We start from the raw sequence: 13,759 nt of genomic DNA on the forward strand, positions 1-13,759 counted from the left end.
CTACTTGAGGGTGAAGGGTGGGAGGAGGGAGAAAATCAGGAGACTAATGAGTACTAGGCCTAATACCTGGGTGATGAAATAATCTGTACAACAAACCCCATAACACAAGTTTACCTATGTAAAAAATCTGCACATGTACCCCTGAACTTAAAATAAAAGTTTAAAAAATTGTTGCCCTGTCATTTTCATTTTTGGTATAACTACAGAAGAGTTCAAAGAGAATGATCGAATAAGACAAAGTTACTCCTCTCCAGCTCATCCTGGAAGAATTCCCAATGGAGGTGTCTGAAGTCCTAAATAAAATCTTCTTCATTACTCTCCTTCAATCAAGTGTTTGTTTGATACAGAGAATCTTCCGTAGTGCCTGATATACCGCCTTGTTCCTCAGGGTATAGATCACAGGATTGAAGAGAGGGGTGACCACAGTGTAGAGCAGAGAGAAGACCTTGGAGAGGTGCTGGGAGTGGACAGCAGAGGGTGCAACATATAAGATCATGAGCGTTCCATAGAATGTGGTCACTATAGCTAGGTGGGAGGAGCATGTGGAGAAAGCCTTTCTCCTGCTTGCCCCAGCAGGAACTCTCAGCACTGCCACCACAATTCTGGCATAAGATGTCAGAATCAGTCCAAACGGAATAGTGAGGCAGAACACAGACAGAATGAGAGTTGTCACCTGAGCCACTCTGGGATCCGAGCAAGCCAGGCCCACTAAAGGCATAAAGTCACAGTAAAACTGGTCAATGTGGTTGGGGCCACAGAACCTCAGCTGGGCCACCAGGGCCACAACCAGTCCATCTACCATAAATCCAGACAGCCAGGTTGTGACCACCAACCCTATGCACCGTCTGGGCCCCATCAGGAGTGGGTAGTGGAGTGGGTAGCAAATTGCTAGGTAGCGATCATATGCCATGACAGCTAACAGTAAGCATTCAGCTGTGGCTAGAGAGCCAAAGATAAAGAACTGGAGCAAGCAACCAGCCACAGAGATGGTTGCTTCTTGCAGGAAGCCCTCCAGCATTTTTGGCATCACTGTGGATGTGTAGAGAATCTCCAGGAAGGACAGATTAACCAAGAAAATATACATGGGTTTGTGGAGCCTCTGGGAGCTAACCACTGCTACAATAATCAGCATATTCCCTATGATGATGAAGACATAGACAGCAGTGAATACAATAAAGAACAAGAAATGCAGCTCACGGATATCATAGAAGCCAAGGAGGACAAATTCAGTAATAGTTTCGTTTCCTGTGGGGACAATTTCCATGTCGATCATCCAAGTTTCTGCTTGGCAATAATTGGGGGAGAAATTTTAGCGAGTCTCTATATCTTCTATACCAAGCCTAAGGTTATTAGAGCTAAAACAAAACAAAGCAAAAAAGACAAAAATGAGTCTCTAAAACAAGAATCGCTCACACAAGTCTTCAACTATCCCCCTTCTTAGTTGTCATTCCTTCCCCAACTCTCACCTTCCCTGCCTTCCTTAATTGTGTGTATTCTTTAAGGCTCAAAAGAATTTATCCAAATTCATAATTTTAGTCTTTCAAAGACCTTTACCCCATTAATTCAATCTACTACCTCTATCACATAATCAGCTCTATTATTCTTATCTATATAGTCAGCCACAGCCTTCTTCCTGTGCACCAGTGTAATATTCTCCAAATGTGTGATAGAGAGACATGGCCCACAACCACAAATTCTTTTATTTTCCTCAATCTCAACCAATTCCTCTGTGAGTGGTTTGAGAATTCTGTCTAGTTCCCATGGTCACTATCTCGTTCTTCTTATTATCTCAAACCCCTCTTTAATTCCCCATCTCCCAATCAGTGATATCTTACCAACTGTTCCTTGGATAATTCTTATATATTCTCCACTTTTTGCCTTCCTTAAAGAGTAGTTTCATCAAGTCATTCAGGAGTTGGTAGTGAAACGTGGTAAATGGTAATACAGAAGGAAGTCGGTGCTGTGGGAGCAGAGAAGGACCAAACCCAGGTTAGGGTTGTGGGGCAGAAGATATGGGGTCAAGGTCAGGGAAGGCTTTCTGAAGATAGAAGCAAGTAGGCTAAGTTTTGAGGGCCAATTAAGAGTTGGCCAGGCAAAAGACAGGAAACCAGACCAGGCAGGGCAACCCTGGCAGGAAAGTATATGTAAAAGCAAAGAGCTGTAATTGAGCATGACACTTCTAAATATCTAAAAATGGCTCTGCTGCACCTGCTGGAAGTTTTTCATATGCTATTCAAAGCAATGCGTGTTTATTAACTGAAGACTATGAGAGAGAATACAGGGAATGATTAGAAACAGTTGAGAACGGTAGAGGAAAAAAAGCAGATATATAAATAAATATTATAAATACATAATATTAACAGAGTTACTTTCTAGAATATGGGATTAATAAACATACATTATACTTATTATCACAAAAATGTAAGTTATCTTTAACACAAACAGTCTAGAACATCAGTTGCCTAAGAGGTGAAAAACTAGATGCCTCAGGGACCATGGTGCTGGGAGCCTTCACGGCATACTGTTTTGTAATTTTGCCTAAGATCAAGTCTGCCTTTTGAATGGAATCCCATTTTCCATACCTCTGTTCATTGCTAATGTTAAATCCTCAAAGACCCAGCTTAAGACTCATCTCTACCAAGAATCCCGCTTGACTAATGGAGCCCTTTATTTCTCTCCCAATCATGTACTGAGGATCTGGTGTTCAGAAGATATTACATCTGTTTCTGAGGATAGTGGGCCAAACAAAACTGATTCACACTCTTAAGGAGCTGACACTCTTGTGTGGCAGATGGACATATCAACAGAAAATTGCAATACACCAAAAGAGCGTTAATGAATTCAACCTGAAAGAAATAGTACTGGGAGGAAATGATGCTGAACTGCCCAGTGATTGAAGTGGAAAATGGAAAGAATGGAGGTGAGGGCATTTCAGGTAAAAGGAAAACCATGAGTACACACTGAGGCAAGAAACAACATTGGCTGTGAGGAGGAGAAAGAGGTAGCAGGGTGTAAGTAGCCAAGGCTAGCTCAAAAAATCTCCTCGATTCTGAAGGAGCATTAGGATTGGGGTGAAGAATGGGGGAAGATATGGAGAGAAAGGATCAGAGTCTGGGGACCTTGCTTGTCACAAGAAGGAACTAGAGCTTCATTCTATAGGCAGCAAGGCACATCTGAAGGCTTTTAAACAATAAGGTGGTATGTTTCAAGCTAAATTTAAATAGTATTATAGAAGCTAGATCCAAGGTAACAAGAGTGAAAGAAGGGATGGCCCCACCCATCTGATACCTGATGTGCAAATACATGCTGCCTTGAATTGATCATCAATTATCTTATGGTATGCACTTTCTCTTTCCCAAAAGACTAAAAGTTCATTTAGCACAGGATTTAAATTTTTATAACTGCTACTGTACCCAAAAGTCTTACAAAAAGATAAAATCTCAATTAATATTTAATGTTTAACACCATGTCTTCCTTAACCTAAACCCATATGAATTGATCAGAGAAGAATTCTGTTCTTCGTAGACTACAAAATGCCACAGATTCTGTTATTGCCCTCCAACTCCTGTCTCTAAAGCTATTCTCTTACCCTTTGCACCCATCTGCATTTCCTTGTGAGTGAATTTGGCACTCCCTATGTGGGCCATCTTTAACTCTAGATTATTTTATCTGGTCCAAACTCAATCTGAGGCTTGGAGTCTTTCTATAGCATTCCTGCCCAGGAGAGAAGTGAGCATGTAAATCAGGCAAGAACACCTCTAATAATAAATAGCTTATGACCACTACCTCCCCTGGAAATCAAGACTATCATTGGATCATATTGACTCTTAGCAGTTTGTTCCTTTTATGAGCCAAGATTTGGCTTCCTGTAGTTTCCACTCATTCATCCTCCAGTTAATAAGTTTTTAAAAAATCCTTCTTTTAGATGACAGCCTTTCAGCTGGTGGAAATCAGGAGGAAGTATAATAGAGAACAAGATATTAAGGACAAACATAAGTTTCATGATTTTGTTATCAAACTGACATGTGTCTATTCCAATCCATTTATAATCTGTACCTATTCCAATCCATTCCATAAAAGAAACATTTTATCATTCCTCTTATTCCAGTCATCCTAGAGATTCTATTTCCAGTAATACAGACTGAGGACAAGAGAAAGTTAGGGAAATCGAAGGAAAGAAAGTTCTATTGACTTCTAAACATGAGAGGATAAAGAGGGCAGCAGTCAGAGGCCTGCATACCCAGGTGGCAATCTGTAGGCACCACAAAGTCTCCAGTCTTTGCAAATCCCAGCCCTCCCACCCAATATGGGAAGAGAGAGAACACATTAAAATATCCTCAGGCATCATTTACTTTCAGTCCAGAGATGTGATTTGAAAATAACAGCCTAGATGGGAATGAAAGCAGAGTGAATTATAAATATTATGGGCATCTTAGGGTATTAAGTTGTTTGCAAATGAGGCCAAGTGAAAAATGTCTGCCTTCTATCCCCAAAGTGAATTCATAATTTAAATGATCGTATGTGTGGAGGGGAAAGGGAGTGTCATAGAGCCTACAAACAGAGTGTGTGGAAATATAATTGATTTCCTCTCCATAACCAAAACGTTCTTTGGAGTGTTTAAAATTTCTCCCAAATGAGAAGCATTTTCATACAAAAAAGAAACATCATCCTGGATTTTCAGAACACCGCATTCCCAACTCTATTGTTCAAATAATGAGGGAGTGGGAAGAAAGAGGAAGTAAAGAGAAAATAGTGGGATTTGAGGACTTAAATTACTAATCATCGGGAAAATACAAATTAAAACCACAATGAGATACCATCTTAAACTAGTCAGAATGGCTATTGTTAAAAAGTAAAAAACCACCGGGCGCAGCAGCTCACGCCTGTAATCCCAGCACTTTGGGAGGCCGAGGCGGGCGGATCACGAGGTCAGGAGAGATCAAGACCATCCTGGCTAACACGGTGAAACCCCGTCTCTACTAAAAATACAAAAAATTAGCCGGGCATGGTGGCCGACGCCTGTAGTCCCAGCTACTCGAGAGGCTGAGGCAGGAGAAAGGCAGAGTTTGCAGTGAGCTGAGATGGCGCCACTGCACTCCAGCCTGGGTGACAGAATGAGACTCCATCTCAAAAACAAACAAAAAAAGTAAAAAACCAACAGATTTTGGTGAAGATGCTGAGAAATGAGAATGCTTATACACTGTTGGTGAAAGTAAAAATTAGTACAACCTTTATGGAAAACATTGGAGATTTCTCAAATAACTAAAAATAGAACTACCATTGGATCCAATAATCTCACTACTGAGTATCTTGTCAATGGAAAAGAAATTATTATATCAAAAAGATACCTGCACTCATATGTTTATCACAGCACTACTCACAATAGTAAAGATATGGAATCAATCTAAGTGTCTATTAAGAGATGACTGGATAAAGAAAATGTAGTTTTTGTGTGTACATACACCATGGAATACTACTCAGCCATGAAAAAAAAAATGAAAACATGTGTTTTGCAACAACATGAGTGGAGTTGGAGGCTATTATTTTAAGTGAAATATCTTAGAAACAGAAAGTCAAATATTACATATTCTCACTTATAAGTGGGAGCTAAATAATGTGTGCACATGAACACAGAATTCAGAAGAATAGACATTGGAGACTTGGAAAGGTGAGGTGGGAAGAGGTGAGGGATGAGAAATTACCTAATGGGTATAATACACACTATCTGGGTGATGGTTACACTAAAAGCCCAGACTTAACCACTACACAATATATTCATGTAACAAAACTGCACTTGTACCCCTAAATCTGTAAAAGTAGATATGAAAAGAAGAGAAGTGGGAAAAACACAGCAACAGTAGGATACATGAGAGGCTGTAATACTCCCTTAAAGACAGAGGGGAATCAGGGAATAAAGGAAGTTGATGAATTTAGAGTTGAAAATTCCAAGCAATAGAGCTGAGTTTGGAATTGGAAAACTCAAAAAACTGCGAGAAGAGTTTGAAATCAACGTGAATTTCACCATACTAACTGGTAGAGAAGTGAGAATAGTGCAAAATGCCTGTCTGTTGTCTAAAGAACAATCAGTCACACACAAGTGTGAGGTGATAACCCTCATTCACCCCAGACTCTGAGATAGCATAGAGTCCTTAATTAAAACTAGCAATTCAAAGAATATTCCAGGAAAAACTATTTTAAAAATATATGTACAAAACTGTACATTTTAATTCATCTTTAGGAATTAAAAAAAATTATTCTCATATATTTTGAAATGTCTGCTAAACAAACATGTTATCTTTATAAGCAGAAAACAAAAAAAATTCAGTTTGATTTTTTAATCTATTAATTCTCCTCAAGTCTCTTCAGTAATTACTCCATAATAAAACATTAAAATGTACTTAAAAGGTTTTAAAATAAAACGATACAATTTTAAGCATATCCCAGTTTTGTCAAGCCATGGGATAGCAGCAGGAAAACTTTCCACCATGAAAACATTAGTATGAGGGTGTCTCGCTTCCGAAGCTTGGGGAGCATGAATATCTACTATTCCCCATCTCTGAAAGAGAAGAGAAAATTTAAAAAATAAGTCAGTATGCACCCAGAAGGATTAGAAATCAACCTTTTAAAAAATCCAATGGAGAAAATAGTAGCACGGGAATTCTAGAGAAATAATGGCGGGACTTCTTGAAATGATTTTTATAAAAGACTTTTTGACTCTCTGGGTTAACTGAAAGTTACTACTGATTACAGGATAAACAGCTATAAAAACCAGCCATTTAACTTTTTTAAAGAATCTGTGAACTAAGATGTAAAGAATTATACAAAAATAAACACACCCGAAATAGCAACCCTGTTCTCTAAAGACAGGATTGTGAGGAGGAGACTATGTGCTAAGATTTGCTGAAGACTTCAGAATGTTGTAATTTCCTACCTTCAGCTCCTTCCCTGCTTGAGCTCAATCTGAAGTAACATAGGACATTGATTACAAATGTTACTCTTGTTACCCTCCACTCCTGAGCCATTTTCTCTTTCACCCTCCATTCCCTTTTCTAGCTCTTAAACTATTCTGTCCCCTCATCACAGTCCTTTCCCTCTATCACATGGGAGGGCAGGCAATTGCCAAAAAGGGAGAGGCCCCTGAGAACCAATTACATATTTACTGGAGAGCAGCCTTAAATGAGCAAGACATAGCAGGCCCCCAAGGAAATTGTGTTTTTTCAAAGGCGGTTTCCTGAACTGTTGCCTTGACCATAAATGGAGCAGAAACCAAAAGAGCCAAATGGAGCCCACCTTTCCGTCCCCTTAGAGACAAGTGCTCTCCATTCACCAACCATCTCAAGCCCCAATTCCTAGTCTCTTCCCCATAACTCACCTGAAAATTCTAATTTCTCTGCAACATCCCTAAATTCCCCATTACCAACAGTGGTCCTCCCAGGAGCCTGCTCTGAACTTTCATTCTCCAATTTACAGCCTCCAAATTGCCCTGTTACCATCCCAGGCAATTGTTTCAATAGGTACCACCCTTAGTAGGGGTGTTTTATATAGGTAAGCAAAATCTTGCCAATGCTGAGCCTGATTTAAGGAGAAGGAAGCTGGCATGATGTTACAAAATGAAGTTCAAATGGTTATGCAGTGTTTCAATATCCTTCCTGACCAAACTACTGCCTGACAACTTTGTCTCCAACTACTGCCTTTTTTGAAGCTTCTACAGAAATCAGGCTGATATATTTATTTCTTGTCCCTAGGAGTGTGTTGAAGGCACTTCTGTGTCATTTCTCAAACTCAGACCCTTAATTCAGCTCCACTTTCTCCCTGACCAACAGAGAACACTTTTTCTCTGAACTACTCTGTCTACTGTCTGTAACTCACAGTAAATGCCACCCTATTTTTTCTTGGCAGGCAGGAGGGGTTCTCTTAATCATTTATTTTTTTCATCAACCTGCAGCATATGCTAAAAGGAAAGTGTATGTGTCTTGAAAACAAAACTTTCAGAAAAAATTTAGTATTTTTTAGTTAGCCTAAGTTATTATGATTTTTAATTGACAACTTAAAACTGTATATATTTATGATGTATAAGATGTTTTGATATATGTATACATTATGGAATGACAAAATCAAGCTAATTTACATGAGCCATTACTTCACATACTTACCATGTTTTTGTGATGAGAACACTCAAATCTACTCTTTTGGCAATTTTTACATATACAATTCTTTAACTACAGTCACCCTTTCATACTGAATTTTCCCTCCTGCCTAACTGTAATTTTTGTAACATTTGACCAATATTTTCTCAATTCTCTCCCTTTCTGCCAAACCCTTGTAACCACCATTCTACTCTCTGTTTCTGAGTTTGACTTTTTGATTTCATATATAAGGAAGATCATGCGGTATTTGTCTTTCTGTGCCTGACTTATTTCACTTAACATAAGGTCCTCTAGATTCATCCATGTTGTTGCAAACAACAGAATTTCCTTCTTCTTTGAGGCTGAATAGTATTCCACTATGCATATATACTACATTTTCTCTATCCATTCATCTGTTGATGGATGCTTAGGTTTACTCCATGTCTTGGTTATTGTGAATAATACTACAATGAACATGAAAGTGTAGGTATCTTCTCAAGATACTAATCTTATTTCCTTTGGATACATACACAGACAAGGGATTGCTGAGTCATATGATAATCCTATTTTTAATTTTTTCAGAATTCTTCAGAAACCTCCACAGTGTATTTAATGACTGTACTAATTTACTCTTCCACCAAAAGTGTGTAAGAGTTCTCCTTTTCCACATTCTCATCAACACTTATCTTTCATCTTTTCTATAACAGGCATTCTAACAAGTGTGAGGTGGTATCTCATCATGAATTTAATTTGTATTTCCCTGATGACTAGTGAGGTTGAGCATTTTTTCACGTACCTGTTTGTCATTTGTATGTCTTCTTTAGAGAAATGTCTACTCAGGTGCTTTGCTCATTTTAAAATTGATTTATTTGTTTTCTTGTTATTGATTTGTTTGAATTCCTTATATAACTTGAATACTAGCCACTTCCGTGTATCATTTACAAATATTTTCTCTCAACCTGTGGGTTGTCTTTTCACTCTATTGTTTCCTTTGTTGTGGAGAAATGTTTTAATTTGATGCGATCTGATTTGTTTACTTTTGGTTTTGTTGTCTGTGATTTGAGGATCATATAGAAGGAATCGTGCCCAGACCAATGTCATGAAACATTTCTCCTATATTATCTTCTAATAGTTTTACAGTTTCCAGTCATATGTTTAAGTCATTCATCCATTTTGAGTTAATTCTTACATATTGAGTGTCATAAGGGTCCAATTTCATTCTTCTGCATGTGGATATTCAGTTTTTCCAACATCATTTATTAAAAAGACTTTTCTTTCACCATTTTGTGTTCTATTTATATGATCATATGGTTTTATCCTTCATTCTGTTAATGTTGTATATCACATTTAATGATTTGTGTGTTGAACCATCCTTGCATCTCAAAGCTAAATCTCACTTGATCATAGTGAAAGATCCTTTCAATATACTGTTGAATTTGGTTTGATAGACAAACACAACTTCAGAGAGAATTCAAGTTTAAGATGGGAACATCTGACTAATCTTAATTTTTAGAGATTTTTTAGCAAACTTTTTGTCAAAATACTTTTTGTGAACTTTGTAAGGTCATCAGTCCAGACCGCATTCCCATGGATAAAGACAAAGATCTGTGGGGAGTAGATATTTGTATTGTTAATCACCCGGTGAGAGGTTAATCCTGGGGTACAAATGAGGTCTCCAAAAGTAGGTGCTATATTAGCATGAAAAATACATTTCTACCTTCCTTTGTGTCCTGGGGTCAATTTGGCCTAAACTGAAACATGTGAAAAGATTATAAGCAGTTCCAAATGAGATGAAATATACCCTTGGCCACATGAATTATCTGGTGGAATTCAAGTGTATGTGGATCAGCATAATGGCACAAATTCTCTGCATTACATTTACTTCCCATTAAGTTAGAACTATAGCAAATTATTCCGTAAGCTACAACTTGATCTAGGTTGTACTAGGAGAATTCTAAGACGGCCTGTACCCTTGCTTAGGAAAAGCAGGTACAGGGGACAGTGGTTGCTGTTCCCGCAGCCAGGGTGGAGAAAGCAGTGCCAACCACTGCAAAGGATAACTAAATAAAAAGAGGCAGTCAGCACTCACAGAGCAGCAGCTTGAAGGCACAGAAAAGACACAGGAGAGGAAGGACCAGAGGAGTCATTCCCAAACGTATCTTGCAAACTCTCAGAAATGGCTATGGGATGCTTTACGGGGCCTAACTTTAAGCTCAAGTTTGACAACCATTTATGTTGTTTGGTCTTGGTCACATGTATATCCTACTTTGTATCAGTAATTCCAGTTGGAAAAGAAAACACACATTTCCATGGTCTCCCATGTTACGAGAATATTTCATAAACATGAGCTCAGTGATATTTTCTGATTATTTGTTCCTTAGACCCCAGCCTAGGCATCCTAGGCAATCTGAATCCATGGAATCTTTAATAACAGTACGTCATGGACCTAACCCAAAATATTGTTTGATCTCATATCTTTGAAAACTTCTTGAGGATTAACAATACATTTTAATACAAAAGAGATAGTATTCAACCCAGCAGGATTTTACAAAAACAAATTATAGCTCTTTGTGGTTTCTGTTAGAGATTTACATAGTCTTGCCATTTAGATTTCCTCTTCACTAGACTACAAATTAGAAGTAAATATTATCCAGGGCAGATGGCATATCCTACTTGTCTTTATATCCCAAGAATATTTTAGCCGTGTCATAAATGATTAGTGAATAAGCAGAAATGCATAAATGGACGAATGAAAAAATAAAAATGGTCATTTGATTCATAATCCCTGGCCTTCTGAAAATATATTAACACAATGTCCAGTTGAAAAGAAAGCTCCAGAGATTCCACCAGTAGACATGACTAGCAATAGAGCTGACTTTCATTATTTGTGGATTCAGTATTTGCAAAATCACCTGCTCCCTAACATCTATTTTTAACCCCTAGATCAATACTCACAGCACCTTCGCAGTCATTCATGAACAAGTGCATGAACACAGTGACAAAAAATTTGAGACACACTGCATGCATCCCCACCTGACTCTGAACAACGAAACGCTCTGTCCTCTTGTTTCAGCTATCATATTGTCAACAAGTGTCCTTTTCATTATTTCACGATTTGCTGAATGCCACATTTTCACAGTTTTTGTTTGTTTTTTGGTGATTTCATAATTCTAAATAGCCCCAAATGTAGCACTGAAGTGCTGTCTCGTGCTCCTGAGCACAAAAAGGCTGCAATCGATCTTATGGAGAAAATGCATTTGCTAGATAAGCTCTGTTCAAGCATGTGTTCTAGGGCATTGGCTGTGGATTCAAAGTCAATGATCAATGATACATCTTACATAAGATGTGTTTAAACAGAAACACACAATAAGGTTATTTATTGATCAGGTGACAAAAATGTGAAAAAAAACTCACAGGAATCTAACCCTGCATCTCCCCTAAAGCAAGGAGAGATTTAGTATTTGCTCCTACAGGGTTCAAGGCAACTTTATAGAATGTATCTGCAGTGAATGATAGCAATCAGCTGTGTCTGCATTTTAAAGATAAGAAATATGAGTCTCGGGAAAGTGAAGTGAATTGTACCAAGTTATAGAGTAGGTTAGTCATGGAGCCAGGATTAAAACCCTAGCCTAGTTCAGTGCTCTGTCAGCTATACCTTCAGTTCTGAAAATGCAATAAGATAAGATAAAATACGGAATTCAGTCCGCCAGTGACCCACAATCCTCTCCTCTTGGTTCCTCGTTCCTCGCTCAAAATGGCGCTGCTCGCAAAGCGTTTTTGGCGTTGGGCGACAGCAGCGGCTGCTTTCGAAAAGCGCCAGCACTCAGTGATTCTGATCCGGCCTTTAGTCACTGTTAGCAGCTCAGGTCTGCAATGGAGGTCATCAGCTCGGCGCCTTGGGGACCCCTCCAGCCTACCAGCAGATCCCAAAGTCATTGAAAAGTATCACATGGCAGAGAGTGGGAAAAGACAATTCAAGGCAGTTCTTAGCTGTTGCAAAGGCTCTCCAGGTATGGCCACTGATAGAAAAGAGGACATGTGGGGCGGAGCAAGATGGCCGAATAGGAACAGCTCCAGTCTCCAACTCCCAGCGTGAGCGACACAGAAGACCGGTGATTTCTGCATTTTCAACTGAGGTACTGGGGTCATCTCACTAGGGAGTGCCGGACAATCGGTGCTGGTCAGCTGCTGCAGCCTGACCAGCGAGAGCTGAAGCAGGGCGAGGCATCGCCTCACCTGGAAGTGCAAGGGGGAAGGAAATCCGTTTTCCTAGCCAGGGGAACTGAGACACACAACACCTGGAAAATTGGGTAACTCCCACCCCAATATTGCGCTTTAAGGAAACAGGCACACCAGGAGAATATATCCCACACCTGGCCGGGAGGGTCCCACGCCCACGGAGCCTCTCTCACTGCTAACTCAGCAGTCTGCGGCGATCTATCCGCAAGGCAGCAGCGAGGCTGGGGGAGGGGCGCCCGCCATTGCTGAGGCTTAACTAGGTAAACAAAGCCGCTGGGAAGCTCAAACTGGGTGGAGCTCACAGCAGCTCAAGGAAGCCTGCCTGTCTCTGTAGACTCCACCTCTGAGGACAGCGCACAGCTGAAGTCCAATAGGGGAAGCAGCGGGGACTGGTGCAGACGCGAACGACTCTGTCTGACAGCTTTGGGGAGAGCCGTGGATCTCCCAACGCGGAGGTTGAGATCTGAGAACGGACAGACTGCCTGCTCAGGTGGGTCCCTGACCCCTGAGTAGCCTAGCTGGGAGACATCCCCCACTAGGGGCAGTCTGACACCCCACACCTCACAGGGTGGAGTCACCCCTGAGAGGAAACTTCCAAAGGAAGAATCAGACAGGTACACTCGCTGTTCAGCAATATTCTATCTTCGGCAACCTCTGCTGCTGATACCCAGGCAAACAGGGTCTGGAGTGGACCTCAAGCAATCTCCAACAGACCAACAGACAGTCCTTCTGACTGTCAGACGGAAAACTATCAAACAGGAAGGACACCTATACCAAAACCCCATCAGTACGTCACCATCATCAAAGACCAGAGACAGATAAAACCACAAAGATGGGAAGAAGCAGGGCAGAAAAGCTGGAAATTCAAAAAATAAGAGCGCATCTCCCCCTGCAAAGGAGCGCAGCCCATCGCCAGCAATGATCAAAGCTGGTCAGAGAATGACTTTGACGAGATGAGAGAAGAAGGCTTCAGTCCATCAAACTTCTCAGAGCTAAAGAAGGAATTACGTACCCAGAGCAAAGAAACTAAAAATCTTGAAAAAAAGTGGAAGAATTGACAGCTAGACTAATTAATGCAGAGAAGATCATAAACGAAATGACAGAGATGAAAACCATGACACGAGAAATACGTGACAAATGCACAAGCTTCAGTAACCGACTCGATCAACTGGAAGAAAGAGTATCAGCGATTGAGGATCAAATGAATGAAATGAAGCGAGAAGAGAAACCAAAAGAAAAAAAGAAGAAAAAGAAATGAACAAAGCCTGCAAGAAGTATGGGATTATGTAAAAAGACCAAATCTACGTCTGACTGGGGTGCCTGAAAGTGAGGGGGAAAATGGAACCAAGTTGGAAAACACTCTTCAGGATATCATCCAGGAGAACTCCCCAACC

At 40.0% G+C, this 13,759-nt stretch overlaps 1 protein-coding gene across 2 annotated transcripts; it reads right to left on the minus strand.

The window, feature by feature from the left end:
• Positions 1-282: 282 nt before the first annotated feature.
• Positions 283-6,959, minus strand: LOC117088682 (olfactory receptor 11A1). 2 transcript variants are annotated; one of them, XM_033219883.1, is made up of 4 exons: positions 6,837-6,959; positions 3,590-3,714; positions 2,209-2,256; positions 283-1,355 (listed from the first exon to the last, which is right to left on the minus strand). In XM_033219883.1, exon 4 carries the CDS (start codon positions 1,271-1,273, stop codon positions 323-325), a length of 951 nt encoding a protein of 316 aa, XP_033075774.1. In that variant the 5' UTR covers positions 1,274-1,355; positions 2,209-2,256; positions 3,590-3,714; positions 6,837-6,959; the 3' UTR covers positions 283-322. The 2 variants fall into 2 exon arrangements, with proteins under 2 accessions (XP_033075774.1, XP_033075775.1); XM_033219884.1 differs by lacking the exons at positions 2,209-2,256; positions 3,590-3,714; positions 6,837-6,959 and adding an exon at positions 1,836-2,087.
• Positions 6,960-13,759: the final 6,800 nt, after the last annotated feature.

Source organism: Trachypithecus francoisi, unplaced genomic scaffold (genome assembly GCF_009764315.1).
Source record: "Trachypithecus francoisi isolate TF-2019V2 unplaced genomic scaffold, Tfra_2.0 Lachesis_group10, whole genome shotgun sequence".
NCBI lineage: Eukaryota > Metazoa > Chordata > Mammalia > Primates > Cercopithecidae > Trachypithecus > Trachypithecus francoisi.

Bases quoted from the DNA above. Each gene is read 5' to 3' on its own strand.
- LOC117088682 (XM_033219883.1), bottom strand. From the start codon at position 1,273: ATGATCGACATGGAAATTGTCCCCACAGGAAACGAAACTATTACTGAA.